The sequence below is a fragment of the Setaria italica genome, chromosome V (assembly GCF_000263155.2).
Source record: "Setaria italica strain Yugu1 chromosome V, Setaria_italica_v2.0, whole genome shotgun sequence".
In the NCBI taxonomy this organism is placed as follows: Eukaryota; Viridiplantae; Streptophyta; class Magnoliopsida; order Poales; family Poaceae; genus Setaria; species Setaria italica.
The window spans coordinates 35800812-35814838 of NC_028454.1; the positions used below are offsets into that span (position 1 = coordinate 35800812).

The window sequence follows — 14027 nt, forward strand, 5'->3', positions numbered from 1 at the left end:
GCATCCTTGCAACAATTTGTGGTAAACTCTCAGAGTAGGGATCTACTGGCCTACAGCTCTCGCTGATGTCGAGGAAATAGTCCGGAGATAATAGGGGTGCCAATTCTTCGCAAGCAACAACACGTCCCTACCTACAAGCTAATCACCATACCACCCTCTTGGCCCTTCGCATGCTGGGGACTAGACATGATTGGCTCGTTGCCTACAACACCTGGACCGTTCAACCTCAGTACTATGTAAGCGGTTTTATAAATCCAAACGTTTAATACCCCTAATTAGTATCTAAACATTCGATGTGCGCTAAAAATAAGCAAAAGGAACAAACCCACCTCAGCTCCGTGGGTAATCAGGTCCCTCGGACCAGGGCGCATCGTCACATTCGCGTAGCAGCTAGCGGAACCGCGCGCGGGGGCGACACGGCCACGTTGCCGCGATTCAATGCGCGGGCTCCCAGGCCTTCTCTCTCCAACTCGACGACGCACTCCGCTAGCTCATATGCAAGCGTCCGTCTCTGCACTGCCACTGCACACTGATGACGGACCTTCTCTCTCAGCTGCCTATATAAACCTCTGCGTGACCCGCGTGGTCTTCAGAGATAGCAGTCGTCGTCGGCCGCCATTGGTCTGGTGCACTGATCTCTTTCTCCTTCTCTCTTCTCGCTCCCAGAGCTAAGTGATCGACATGGAGGTGAGGCAGCTGGCGTGCCTGGTGGCGGCGGTGAGCTTGGCGCTGGCGGCGGTGGCGCGGTGCGACCCGCAGGTGCCGTGCTACTTCATCTTCGGCGACTCGCTCGTGGACAACGGCAACAACAACTACATCGTGTCGCTGGCGCGCGCCAACTACCCGCCCTACGGCATCGACTTCGCCGGCGGCCCCTCGGGGCGCTTCACCAACGGCCTCACCACCGTCGACGTCATCGGTAAGCTTCACACATCATGGCCGGCCCCGGCCGGCGGCGAGGTCACACTGCACATTCAGGTCGAGAAGCAAGGCCACGCATGCAGGCGGCTGCCACCGCGCGCGCCCCCTGCCCGATCCATGGCTTCTGGATCCTTGTCGTCTGCCACTAGTAGTAACTCATCAGTCATACGTGATGTGATGATGTTTATGGTCGTCATGCATTGCATTTGCATACATGTCCGATCGAATAGAAAATTCGGGAGGGACGTAAATTAAGACGGATGGGAGTTTCGTAGTTAGGTTGCATGCGGTTGGTGAACAAGAGCCAAAGCCAAGTTGCCGGTGTGGTGTGGCAATGTAGAACGAAGGGGTGTTCGGTGATTGTTGCCTGGAATTTAATGCGTACGCTGGGGTGGGTCGTAGAGATACGCAGTTGTAGCTAGTAGCTTCGTAGATCTGTATAGGAGTACGGGTAAAGATACTGTACATACACACTCAGAGGGCTCAGAGTCACAACTCACATGACTACACTCGGACTCGGAGCCCACGTACGCCGACGGTACAAAAGTTTTGCATGGCCTGTACGTACGTGTTGGAGCGATTCGCACCAAAAAACGTGCAGGTACTACGTGGCGTGACCGATCTCACACTAAGAAACGTGCTCGCAAATTGAATGCGTGTGCAGCTCAACTCCTGGGCTTCGACAACTTCATCCCGCCGTTCGCCGCCACGAGCGGCGACCAGCTCCTGGGCGGCGCCAACTTCGCCTCCGCCGCGGCCGGGATCCGCGCCGAGACCGGGCAGCAGCTGGGCGGACGGATCCCTTTCGCGGGGCAGGTCCAGAACTACCAGACGGCGGTGCAGACGCTGGTGAGCATCCTGGGCGACCAGGACACGGCGTCGGACCACCTGAGCCGCTGCATCTTCAGCGTCGGCATGGGCAGCAACGACTACCTCAACAACTACTTCATGCCGGCCTTCTACAACACGGGCAGCCGCTACAGCCCCGAGCAGTTCGCCGACGCGCTCATCGCCGACTACCGCCGCTACCTCCAGGTGCTCTACAACTACGGCGCCCGCAAGGTGGTCTTGATCGGGGTGGGACAGGTCGGGTGCAGCCCCAACGAGCTGGCCCGCTACAGCGCCGACGGGGTCACCTGCGTCGACCGCATCGACGGCGCCATCCAGATCTTCAACCGCCGCCTCGTCGGACTCGTCGACGAGTTCAACGCGCTCCCCGGCGCCCACTTCACCTTCATCAACGCCTACAACATCTTCGACGACCTCCTCGCCAACGCCGCGTCCTACGGTAGGAATCAAACCTGATCATTTCTTTTCCTCTGATCAACGCAGATTAACCAACGCGGTTACCTCGCCATGCAGGGTTCACGGTGACGAACGCGGGGTGCTGCGGGGTGGGCAGGAACAACGGGCAGGTGACGTGCCTGCCGTACCAGGCGCCGTGCGCCAACAGGGACCAGCACATCTTCTGGGACGCGTTCCACCCGTCGGAGGCGGCCAACATCATCGTCGGCCGGCGATCCTACCGCGCCGAGTCGCCCAACGACGTCTACCCCATGGACATCAGCACGCTCGCTTCCATCTGATGATCCATCGGCAACTCATCCGCTAATCCACCACCAAGGGTGGAAACGGGTCGAATTCAGTAGTAGCCGTGCGATTCTTTCCTGTACAACCGCGTATATCTGTAATTTTTTACGAGGCATACTTTTGGTATAATTGATTCCATATGTTTCGGCTTTGCGTTAAGTTGGTGCATGCCTGAACGGGCAAAAGATAAAAACAGGCAAATTTGTTGTGTAGCTTAATTGGAGAAATGTACAATTTAACCGATAAGGATTTCACAAGTACACCAAATTCGCCGCTTCTTCAAGTCAAATCATGTCTGTATCTTGGCAAGCCCGACGAAATGATCAAACACACGCACACCATGTCTGCACAGGTAATTACACAACCGATGGAAATACAGCGATCCACGCTTCGTTTTTCACCCGGAGCAATTCAGAATTTCAGATTGCTTCGCCTTCACCCCACCTCAAACTACGAATTCCTTCACTTCACCGCACGCTAAGCTAGGTCCTCTTTGCCTCCTCTTCAGCCTGCACAAGTTTCAGAAACTTCTCCGTCAGAAAAGAGCAAAGAGATTCTGATCCCAAAACCATTGTGGAAAACTCTCTGGATCAAAATCAAGACAAAAGATAAACAGAAACTCACGGCTCTGATGATCTTGTCGAGCGCGTCGGGGCCGTGCGTCTCGATGAAGCGCTCGACGGACTTGCGCGCGTCGAGGCTCATCATCTGCAGCACCCGCCGCTGGCGCTCGTTGTAGTAGGGGTTCACGTAGTTGCCGATCTTGAAGTAGCGCCGGACGTGGGCCTCGTAGATGTAGGCCGCACCGTTGAAGATTGGCAGCACCAGCCAGCAGCAGAAGAGCAGCTTCATGTACGGCCACAGCGGGAACCTGAAGAGGAAATGAAAGGGAACGCGCGCAAGAGGATGAAATCGTCAGAATGATTGATTCAGGCACACGAGATCAAACTGAAGGCTGACGAGAATGCAGGGCTGCTTACCACTGCAGGACTTTCCAGCAGGAGAGCTCGAGGAGGGTGATCAGGGAGTACAGAACCCAGTAGGTGAGCCACTGCTGGTCGTCCAGGGAGGAAGGGCTCTCTATCGCGCGCATCGACGCGTACCTGTCAATTTGTTCATGGGCAAACTCTGTTAGAATTCAGAATACAGGGCTAGCAAAAAAAATATCATGGTCCTGTGTTGGTTGTTTCAGAACTGAAAGGGTGGATTGTTACTTACAGAGGATAAAGGAGCATGACCCCTGGCCTGTCCAGTGCAAAAAGGAAAAAAGGAAATGGGGTTAGAGTTCATATGGATCAAAGGACACAACAAGAGCAAAAGGCTTGGGACGGCCATTGTTGCCAGAACTTGTATGGAACAGAAACACTACAGGAATGTACAGCTTACCCAACAAGGGCGTCCAGATTTCTAGCAAGGGCACCAAGAACACCCATGGTCCGTCGTCGAGCAGTGTGCTGTATGGTTTCTTGTCTCCTTCTCGTACTGCGATTCCGACTTGCGAGAAGCCTGTCCGGATGTTCTTGATCTCCTTACCCGTTTTGCGACGGTGTTGTAGATGACAAGGGATGCGCAGATGCATTTATACTTCTTTAGGGGATGTTTAATATTATGGGATTAAAGGAGGAGAGGAAGAAAGGCATCCGTGCTGATACCATGCAAAGTCTTCTTTACTCTTGGTCCAAGGAAAGTAAGAACAATGCAGTTGGAAAGGTCTGAAGCAACTGCGCGCATCGCCAGTAACCATTTTCCAGGGTTGCAGGATCAGAGGGCTACCAACGTGAAGCTGCAGAAATTTGTAGTGGGAATCAAGGATTCAGATTCTACCGCTGTGCCGCACAACTGTTTAGCTCATAAAGCTAACAATGATGAATCTGCAAAAGGATCACGCTCACTTTGACCATCTTTGGAATGTAAGATTCAGGCGATGCACTAATGATGGAAATGGGTACAATTAAAGTGAATAGTACTGTGGTGCTGAACAAAAGGGAGGCAAAAAGGTGAAACGGACAGCTTTGTAACAGCAATAACAGATAATTGCTAATCAATCAAGTGTGCTAGTATTTGAAAGCTTGATGATGGTCTACAAAAGTGATTGAAAGTAAAGTGCAGCAGATTTCTGCTTCGTTTCAATCTTAAATAATATAACACACGGTCTACAACAGTTGAACTGCTGTGCATCAAGTGCGGTTATAGCAAATACTGTTAGAAATAGAATGCCCACAAAATACTCAAGTAGTTACAATCTGTACAGTTCAAGTGCCCTCAAGCTTGTGTCAGATATGGCATGATAAGTAATCAAACAATCAAATAATCTTGCACATTTGATAGGAAAAGTTACAAGAATTAAGCAATCCATCGATTGCTAACTACATGTTCGCAAATGTGGAACTCCTACAACTTCCCTGTGCCTGAATGCTGAAAAACTCCAGAACTATAACTTGAATGAGGACAACTGGTTATTTCTTTCTTGCTTTCCACTATAATACAACTGAATTAACACCACTATTGACTGAAAATTTTGTGGAATATAGCAGTTTGGAATGATCATTCAGGTTTTGACCTGGCCTCAACATGGTATTGACTCCTGCAACCACCGCAGCCCTTAACCTTGTTTCCATAGGCGGAACTGGACCTGAACTGGCCCTTGAATTGTTGCTTTCATTTCTTACTGTTTGCACGACATCCCTTGCTGTTCTTTTACTAAAATCAAGTACACGAGGACCAACTGCATCACTAAGTGACCAGCCAGGTGAATGGCTCGCAATGTTTAGATCCATAGACATAAAATCCTGTCTATCTGTAACAAGTTGTCTCTTTGCAGGTTGCTGTGAAACATTCTCTGTATAAGCTGGTCCATTGCTTATTGGATCAGCAAAGCCAGCATCATTCCTACCATCTGTGTTTGTAAGATTGACCATACAAGTTGGTCTGCCTATTGAAACAGACTTATTTGCAAAACCTGTTGTAAGAGAAAGACTCAGTCCAGGAGAAGAGCTTCTGGACAAAGAATTATCCACACCATAGTCAAGAAAGGATATGGCGGATGCAGAAGATAACTTTTCCCCAGGTATCTGGTAGGGTTGGCGAATAGGCACGGAACTAGGATCGTCGTAAGACAACAAAGTGGATTTCTGATATTTTTCCTTCATGCTTGCCTTTATCAACAACTGTGGAGCAGGAGAACATTGGTTTGCTGCTGAGCCCACAAAACTGTGATCTTTCCTACTCATGTGTGATGCAGGAGTCCACATTTGAGACTGTTGATTCTGAGGAATGCTTGTCAAATGAGGTGGTTGACGTAGCTCTAGATGCCTGGTCTTGGAGTTGGCGCTGACCATAGTTGCATTATTGAGTTCAGCTTGATGAGGAAACTGACTACCAAAATTCCAAGTGCAATCTTTTGTGGTTGGAGAAGCAGTATTTTTTGGTTGCAGCTTTTGGTTATGGAGACCACTGAAACTAGTATTTTGCCCTGACACATTATTGTTAGGAATCCTTGCCAAAAAATCTGAAGAATCATTTATATGCACTCTTGGTATAACAGAATCCTGACAAGGGAACGATCTCTTCTGGGGCAACTGACGGAAGGCTGTGGAGAGGTAATTTGATTCGATGGGGATATTGTCTGGACTCACTTTCCCCATAGTTGGTACATTATGATCCTTGCTACGGTTACAAACTGAGACAGTCTTACCCATCAAACGCACCGTGGGTTGCTGCAGATGATGATCACCTTGCCCCAGACAACCATCCAGAACTGTTTTCCCAGCTTGAGAGTTGCTTAGACCGATCTTTTTCTGACCTTGCATCGCATTAGTCATGCCACTAACCAACTGTTGTTTCTGGAATCTTACTGTGTTCATTGATTGTGCGTTCCTATATTTTTTTTCACCTATCTCTACATTGCAGTTTGAGATCTCCATTCTTTCAAGGCCAGGCAGCTTCATAAAAGCCATTCCAATGTTAGCAGGACTGCAAATCAGGTGAGGTTTTGAGGACCAGCTCCCCTGGTTATTTGTTGACAGTGGCACACATGGATCAACATTACTTCTGAAGTTACCAGAAGGTCTGGTACATGGGATGCACTCCTTGGCAGGAATACCAGAAGGTCTGGCAGATGGGATGCATTCCTTGGCAGGCATACCAGAAGGTCTGGTAGATGGGACGCATTCATTGGCAGGCATACCAAAAGGTCTAGTAGACGGGATGCATTCCTTGGCAGGCATACTTCTGAATGAAGACATGTCATCTGCATTAGTTCTTGTGCTGAAAACCCCTTGTGATACTGCAGAGGGCAACACGCTGACTTGAGAGGAAAGATGGTTCATGGGTGCAGGTAGTGCAACCACTGCAGCGATATCAGTACTCTTCTTGCCCTTAACCAATGCATCTTTACATTTAGTAGCTTCAGTTCTGGTTCTCATGGCGGGTGAACTGGTAGAACTTGTACTATGTTTCTTTATTTCCTTCGAGCAATTTTTATTCGCATCAGAACAACCCTGCAGAGGGTTTCTAGAACCACATTTTGACCTCAGGTCAGAATTAGTACTTAAGGCAGACCCGTTAAATTTCAACTGCATATTACCAGGATCTGGTTCCATTACGCTGATGTTCTTATGATGTGGCAGACCATCCATCCGGACAGTGGAAGGGCGACTTCCTGCAACATCACTGTGAGAGATGAATGCTGGCTCGTTGTGCGGATTTACTTCACTTTTCACCAAATCAACAAGAGGAGATGGCGTCTGAACAGTGATGTCAGATGCATCTATCAGTCTCAAGGGTACAGCTTCTGGTATAGAATCTGCTTCACTTTGACTTGTTATGAACGATTCTTCTATAACAGTCGGAAGTTCATCAACACCTGTTCGAAACATAGTCTTGGAGCTTTCCAATTCCAGGAGCGGGAGATCTCCAAAAATATCATCTTTGGGCCCTGTAGCATGTTTCACCACTACTTCACAGCCAGTATTTGCTGGACAATTAGTTGACTCACTGACTTCTATGCCTTGCTTATTTACTGAGGAATTTAGTTCCTTTCTCCAGAAAAGGTTACTATGCATTTCATTACAAGGGTCCATTCTTTCTCTGCTTTGATTATTCACACTGCTTTCATGAAGTAGTATACAATCCCATGCCTCATCCAGTTTCTTCCTTGATTCATGTTCTGTCCTTGTACAAACAGTAGAACTTCTATGTTTTCTCAACAATGCCATATGCAGCATGTGTTGATGTAAACGAGATGTTGACTGAGGCTTAGAAGTTTTCTCCTGTTAATGAACACATGTTACTAACTGTGAGCTGAAAATACTTTTTCGATGTAAATGAGTGGCAAAATGAGTATTATGCATTTTGGTTGTATGTTGTTCAAGAAAGCATTCAAGAGAATTCTGCAAGGCAGCCATCTTGAAATTGAAATACTTTTTGCTACACTCTTTCTATCAGAAAAGAATTAAAGCTTGTTTGCCAGCAGCACCGCAGACGTTGATTGATGGAGATTGATTTCATTAAGGTAACTTGATTTTTTTTAAATTTAACTGAACATCAGTTCCAAATCATGATTCAGCAAATTTTCTTATCAATAAGCTCAGTTTTAAAATGATACTGCCCCTTCCACATGTATTAATAGATCAGAAACAAACTACTACATCCCCATGTTCCGAGCTTCAAAAGACTGAAAGCAGCACATTCGCAACAGTGTTACGCACCCCCACTGCATTATCTGGGCATTGCTCAGTACATTGCATACACTTTTCATGCCTACAAGCACCAAAATACTTGCGCATTTGAACAAGCTAGTGGCTCTTGCTTGCCGATGTGCTTGCGCCTAGACCCTAGGACCTACAACTACAATGTGCTCGTGGCTCACCCTAAGACATACAAGCCCACCAAGCGCACATGCACCCATGAAGCAAATGCATACCTTGTTCTTCAGAAAGGACCTAAATTGGAGCATGCGCCGCCGTTTCTTGGCCCTCTCGGCCGCGGAACCCGAGCGGGATTCCTTCCTCTTGGTCCCCCTCCGCAGACCGCCACCCTCGCCGCCGGCTGTCGCAGCCTCTCCGCCATTGGAGCCTGCCGAGAGCCGGGCCCGCACCGCCGCGAGCTCGTGCTTCCACCAACGGGACCGCGGCGTCGGGTCCATCGGCGGAAACGGCAGCGGCGGCTCCCCCTCCACCCAGCAGGCTCCATCGCCGCCGAACGGGTAGCACGCGGCCGCGTCCACGGCCCGCATCCTCGTGGCGAACCCCCTGCGCCATTCAGTCGAACGGGTCAGCCGCGCACGCTCGGGAACGAGAACACCCCCCAGCTCGCGTCAAAACCCGGCCAAGCTGCCAAACAGGGAGGAACAGAAGCTCTCTCTCGAGCCGCGCGAGACGGAGAAGGGCGCGCGTGCTTACCGTATCGAGAATGGCTCGGCGGCGCTGGCCTTGGCCATCCTGGCGTCCTCTCCCCCGGGGCGCAGGCGCGCTCCGCCGGCGAGAGATGCGGGCTGGGGTCCGGGGGGCGGGGAGCACACAGCTCGGGCTGAGTAAGAGAGAGGGGAAGAGAGGGAGACCACCAGACGAGGAGGCGGAATTTTTTTTTTACAAAAAGCGAGTGCAGTCGCAGCAGAGGGAGAGCGGGGCGTGGGGTGGGGCAGCCAGTGAGGGCCGGGGGGTGGGGCCCGGCGCGCGGCGGATTTGACGTCGGGGTTCACCGGGTCGCCCTGCTCCCAATTACTCCTCCCCCGCCTCGTGAACCGCGCGTGTTCTTCTTTGGTGGGGCTGGCCGCGTCGTGTACCCTCGCCCCCCACTGCCCGCGGCGGTGGTGGGCCGGGCAACCGAGGGGACCCGACACGGCGCGCAGGCGGCGGCCTCAGGGCTTGCCGAGCGGCCGGGAGCTCGTCCTTCTGTCAACCTGCTCGGCACGCGGAGCAGGAGTAGGGCTAAACTTTTACCTCTATCATATCGGATGTTCGGATGCTAATTAGAAGGATTAAATATAAATTAATTATAAAACTAATACAGAACTCCTAGGCTAAATCACGAGACGAATCTATTGAGCCTAATTAATTCATCATTAGCGAATGGTTACTGTAGCACCATATTGTTAAATTATGGACTAATTAGGCTTAATAGATTCGTCTCGTGATTTAGCCTAGGGGTTGTGTAATTAGTTTTGTAATTAGTCTAGGTTTAATACTCATAATTAGTGTCCAAACATTTGATGTGACGGGGACTAAAATTTAATCCCCTCCTCCTAAACTCCCCCTAAGGCGGCTACCTGAAGATTTGGCTTAGCTCGCCTGCTTGACATGTCGGTTAGCGCTTAAAAATTCAGTTGCTCCATGTGCCTTCGGAAAGTAGGCAGACCACAAAAGCTAAATTTATAGGAAAGTTTATAATCTTTTATAGTTTTCTGAGATCAAAAAGCTAATTACATTTTTTAAAAACTAGTGTTGACTTTTCAGAACCAAAAGCCAGCAGCAGCTTTTCAGAAAAACTCAAAAGCCGCAGCTCAAACAAATAAATATTAAATTTGCTTGAGTTCGGCAAGAGAATTGCAAATGTTGTGAGAAGAGGTACACTACCGATATTCTTTGTAGAGACTACTCAAGTAGACGAGTTGTGGTACTTAAGGCATATTTGGTTCTGACCCTGCCACGCCCTGCCAACGCACGGTCCGCCAATGAATTGGCGAGAGATTTTGCTGCCCCAGTCTCGCCCACACGCGGGCGCAAAAATGAACTGGCGTTGACGTGTTTTGAGCATGGGAGTATGGACGAGCCAAATTAACGGCGTTAAACCAAACAAGCGCCCCGGTTGGCTGGGCACGCCAAGTATGGGCGAGGCTGATGTTGGCATAGAACCAAACGTGCCCTTAGAATATAGAGTTGTTGACGAAAACGTAGTCCCAAGTGGAGGTATTTCTTTTTCGATTTTACAGCGTGTGTACACGACGTAAGCAAAAAGAGTTTGCACGGTAATATAAGTAGATGTATTTCTTAAAAACAAAATAGTAGATGTATGGAGAGATAAAAGGTGACTTGATATTGTTAATTAGTTGGTACGAGTCTAGTATTGAAGTTTAAAAGTTCCCAACTTCCCATCTACGTTCTTCATTAATATTTCACATTTCTGATAACATGATTCATATTTCACATTTCCGATAACATGAAACCTGCCCCCTTTGAACTTAACTCCGAGAAGACCTATTCATCTCTCAAATGTAGATAGGCTAATATAGTCACTCTTCTTTCGTTTTAAGGTCAATAATTTCGTTTTTTAGCAAACTTATCCTAATGATACGACGCTCCATGTACAATCCTTTCTTTTTTTCTGATCATGCACCAGACCAATATTGGCATGGCATAGCAAGTGTGAGGACGAAATTTAATTCAAAACAAAAGTTAATGAATTATTCTTCAGATTAATGGTGTTGGTTGTCATAACAGGAATTTAACTCAAAATAAAATTTAATAAATTATATCGGTCAATCCAAAATGCAACTGTTGAGGACGGTCAAAATTGAGCACCTAAAACCGTACTAAACCGGAGCCCTACGGATAGAGGCGCCTTGCACTCCGAGGAGTACACGGATTTTTCACCTATCTGGATTCATTTTGAGATCAACGATGACATGAATTATGAGTAGTGAGAAAATCTTAAATATGAATTATGAGTAGGTGAGAAAATCTTAAATAGGTTAAAAATTCAACGGTTAGAATTATGAGTAGGTGAGAGAATCTAAAAATTAAAAAAAATCAACGGTCAGATGGATACAGTAAAAAAATTCAACGGTTTAGATGGATACAGTAAGAGAGGTTAGATGGATATCTTAGGGGGTGTTTGGATACGAGGTGTTAAACTTTAACAGTATCACATCGAATGTTCGGATGCTAATTAGGAGAACTAAATATGAGCTAATTATAAAACTAATTGCAGAACCCTATGCTAATTCGCGAGACGAATCTATTAAGCCTAATTAATCCATCATTAGCAAATGGTTACTGTAGCACCACATTATCAAATCATGTACTAATTAGGCTTAATAGATTCGTCTCGCGAATTACACTCCATCTGTGCAATTAGTTTTATAATTAGCCTATGTTTAATACTCCTAATTAGCATTTAAACATCCGATGTGACGGGTGTTAAACTTTAACACTAGTGAGCCAAACAGGCCCTTAAGAGAAATGAAGGGTTAATGTGATCATATGTTCCCACAGAAGTGCCCACTCGCGCTCCATGCGCTGAGCCTCTGACGGCCTCTGATTGTACACTCGCGCTGGGTTCGGTCCCATCACGTTTCAGATACGAGGAAATACAGGACGACGGGTTCATCAGGTTTCAGTCTGCAGAAAGGACAGGACTTGGGCGCTTGAAAAGCACACAACAGGAGCTGGACATATTCCTCCGACACGGAAGGGCATCGATCAGTTTGGTACATGCTACAACATCGATCTTACAAGCACGCGTCACCGTCACAAGGGAAGAAATCGTTGTTGGCTCACGGGAAGGGCGCGTGGCGCTTCATCTCGGCCGGGACGACGTCCACAGCGAATCCCTTGCCGTGCTGCCGCCAGTAGTCGGCGTTGGGGTTGATCCACTCCGGCTCGTCCATCTCCACCCTGGCCGCCTTGAGCCCTCCCGCGGAGGTGTCGACCCCGTACCTCTCGTCGCGGCCGCGCACCAGGTCGGCGCGCGCGCGGCCCGGGTCCTCGGCCTGCGGCGACATCATGAGCGCCGGCGCGCCGAGGGGCAGCGCGTCGCCGCGGTCCACCTGCCAGGTGCACCAGAACTTGCCGTACGTCTTGGCGAGGCTCGCCATCTCCGAGCTCTGCAGCGCCTCCGGCACGCCCACGGCCGTCCACAGCCCGGCCTTCACCTCGTACGCGTGCGAGTGCCACAGCCGCTGCTCCTCCGGCGGCAGGCCCTCGAAGATGGCGTCCGACACGATGTACTCCACGCCTGGACACACAACGGAACGGGGAGAGAGAGGGAGTCAACGCTATCACAATTCGCAACGGCAGTTTTGTAACTAACGGTGCGGCGTGCAGCCGTGCAGGTGCGGAGAGGCGGCGGCGCGCACCGATGAGGCGAGCGGAGGGCTTGTCGGAGTCGTAGACGGCGCACTGGAGGACGTCCTGGTTGAGCCGGGAGAGGAAGTGGTGGATCTCCATCTGGCGGTGCAGGGCGTGGGCATAGAGCGCGAAGCTGCACGAGTGCAGCTTCATCTGCCGCATCGGCTTCAGGTCCTGCACCATCTGCGCGCCCATGTCGAGGACCTGCGAGGACACCGCCGTCAGCCTGCCCGGCGGCGACGGCTCGGCGGTGCCCGACGCGGGCATGGCGCCTGGGCTCTGATCGCTAGAGGACATCGCTAAGCAACTTCAGGTCGCACGACTGGCTGAACGAGACGGTGCGTGAGCGTGACCGACAACGCGTGGACGTGTGGTTTTATCATCGCGGCTCATGGAGCCAGGCGTCCGACGCGTGCCGCGCACGGGTGAAGAACGTGGCACCTCGCATGCAGCAAAACCTTCCAGACGGCCCAAGCACCGCTTTGTTGATTGACAAAGCATGACAGCACACATGAGAAGACGCGAGAAGTTTGCATCTGTGGAGTGGAAGGTACAGTAGGCATCAGTCGGTCAGAATTCACTACTGCTCTCCTCGAGAAGAACTTGGGAAACAAGAGAGCATTCTATACCGACTTAAGGATCCTTTGTGTTTGAGCGTGAATGGAAACGAGACACAATAGGGACCGAACGATCAAACTTTATTCAAACTGATAGTAATGATGTGGGGTGCCTCGGACGGACGCGATGAAAACTGTCGCGTCCTCCCGTGCCGATGCCGGGTGTGGTAACTGCCATCGTACGGATGGATGAGATCATCCATTAGTTTTGTAACACTCGCCTTGATTGAATCTAATTTTGATCCTCCTCCAATTTGAATAATTATTCCTTCAATATATCTGTTAAAAAATTTAAGAAATATATGTAGATAGATATTTCAAGTAAAACTTCTCAAAATCCTATGGAAAAATAAGGAGAATAATCATGATATATAAATGTTTCTTTGATCCTTGTGAGTGAAGTTTATAGTGGAGTCCAAAGAATTATATGCTTATAATCATCACTGTTAAAAACCCCAGTGGGGAAGAATAAATGATGAAGCATATAGCTTAAATTGATATTATCTCATTAAAAACTTTGGATGAGAAACTCGAAGGGGAAAAACTCATACAAAGAAAAGAGTGTAATATGATGGCATAACAAGTTATTTATCAGAGAGATACTCCCCCCGATTCTTGTAAGTCTTTGAGTTGTTTGATACCAATTCTCTCAACACATTTATGGAATGAAGAGTATGGTAAAGACTTTGTGAATAAATCAGCAAGATTATCACAAGACTTTGTCTGCAAGATGTTTATGTCCCCATTTTGCTGAAGCTCATGAGGATAAAACAATTTAGGAGTAATATGTTTGGTAATATTGCTCTTAATATAACCTATTTCCATCTGAACA

General features: G+C 48.8%; 4 protein-coding genes across 4 annotated transcripts; 1 reads left to right on the plus strand and 3 right to left on the minus strand.

Moving 5' to 3' along the window:
- The first annotated feature begins 575 nt into the window (after positions 1-575).
- On the plus strand, positions 576-2771 carry LOC101755159 (GDSL esterase/lipase At5g45670). Its single transcript, XM_004969766.4, has 3 exons — positions 576-919; positions 1586-2209; positions 2284-2771. The coding sequence occupies exons 1-3, from the start codon at positions 682-684 to the stop codon at positions 2505-2507; spliced, it is 1086 nt and encodes a 361-aa protein (XP_004969823.1). The 5' UTR covers positions 576-681; the 3' UTR covers positions 2508-2771.
- Positions 2722-4084, minus strand: LOC101754753 (HVA22-like protein f). The gene is made up of 5 exons (XM_004969765.2): positions 3898-4084; positions 3730-3756; positions 3492-3614; positions 3136-3382; positions 2722-3020 (listed from the first exon to the last, which is right to left on the minus strand). The coding sequence occupies exons 1-5, from the start codon at positions 3942-3944 to the stop codon at positions 2994-2996; spliced, it is 471 nt and encodes a 156-aa protein (XP_004969822.1). The 5' UTR covers positions 3945-4084; the 3' UTR covers positions 2722-2993.
- A 581-nt stretch (positions 4085-4665) lies between these two features.
- On the minus strand, positions 4666-9061 carry LOC101755566. Its single transcript, XM_004969767.3, has 3 exons — positions 8913-9061; positions 8435-8762; positions 4666-7781 (listed from the first exon to the last, which is right to left on the minus strand). The coding sequence occupies exons 1-3, from the start codon at positions 8948-8950 to the stop codon at positions 4989-4991; spliced, it is 3159 nt and encodes a 1052-aa protein (XP_004969824.1). The 5' UTR covers positions 8951-9061; the 3' UTR covers positions 4666-4988.
- Positions 9062-11749: 2688 nt separating this feature from the next.
- LOC101755972 (oil body-associated protein 2B) lies at positions 11750-12913 on the minus strand. Its single transcript, XM_004969768.4, has 2 exons — positions 12587-12913; positions 11750-12465 (listed from the first exon to the last, which is right to left on the minus strand). Exons 1-2 carry the CDS (start codon positions 12873-12875, stop codon positions 12005-12007), a joined length of 750 nt encoding a protein of 249 aa, XP_004969825.1. The 5' UTR covers positions 12876-12913; the 3' UTR covers positions 11750-12004.
- Positions 12914-14027: the final 1114 nt, after the last annotated feature.

Bases quoted from the DNA above. Each gene is read 5' to 3' on its own strand.
- LOC101755566 (XM_004969767.3), bottom strand. From the start codon at position 8,950: ATGGCCAAGGCCAGCGCCGCCGAGCCATTCTCGATACG. The intron at 8,763-8,912 runs GTAAGCACGCGC...TGAATGGCGCAG, and splicing joins GCCGAGCCATTCTCGATACG to GGGGTTCGCCACGAGGATGC. The intron at 7,782-8,434 runs GTATGCATTTGC...GTTCATTAACAG, and splicing joins GGTCCTTTCTGAAGAACAAG to GAGAAAACTTCTAAGCCTCA.
- LOC101755972 (XM_004969768.4), bottom strand. From the start codon at position 12,875: ATGTCCTCTAGCGATCAGAGCCCAGGCGCCATGCCCGCGTCGGGCACC. The intron at 12,466-12,586 runs GTGCGCGCCGCC...TTGTGTGTCCAG, and splicing joins GCCCTCCGCTCGCCTCATCG to GCGTGGAGTACATCGTGTCG.
- LOC101755159 (XM_004969766.4), top strand. From the start codon at position 682: ATGGAGGTGAGGCAGCTGGCGTGCCTGGTGGCGGCGGTGAGCTTGGCG. The intron at 920-1,585 runs GTAAGCTTCACA...ATGCGTGTGCAG, and splicing joins CACCACCGTCGACGTCATCG to CTCAACTCCTGGGCTTCGAC. The intron at 2,210-2,283 runs GTAGGAATCAAA...CTCGCCATGCAG, and splicing joins CGCCAACGCCGCGTCCTACG to GGTTCACGGTGACGAACGCG.
- LOC101754753 (XM_004969765.2), bottom strand. From the start codon at position 3,944: ATGGGTGTTCTTGGTGCCCTTGCTAGAAATCTGGACGCCCTTGTTGG. The intron at 3,757-3,897 runs GTAAGCTGTACA...TGCACTGGACAG, and splicing joins AATCTGGACGCCCTTGTTGG to GCCAGGGGTCATGCTCCTTT. The intron at 3,383-3,491 runs GTAAGCAGCCCT...TTTCCTCTTCAG, and splicing joins TGCTGGAAAGTCCTGCAGTG to GTTCCCGCTGTGGCCGTACA.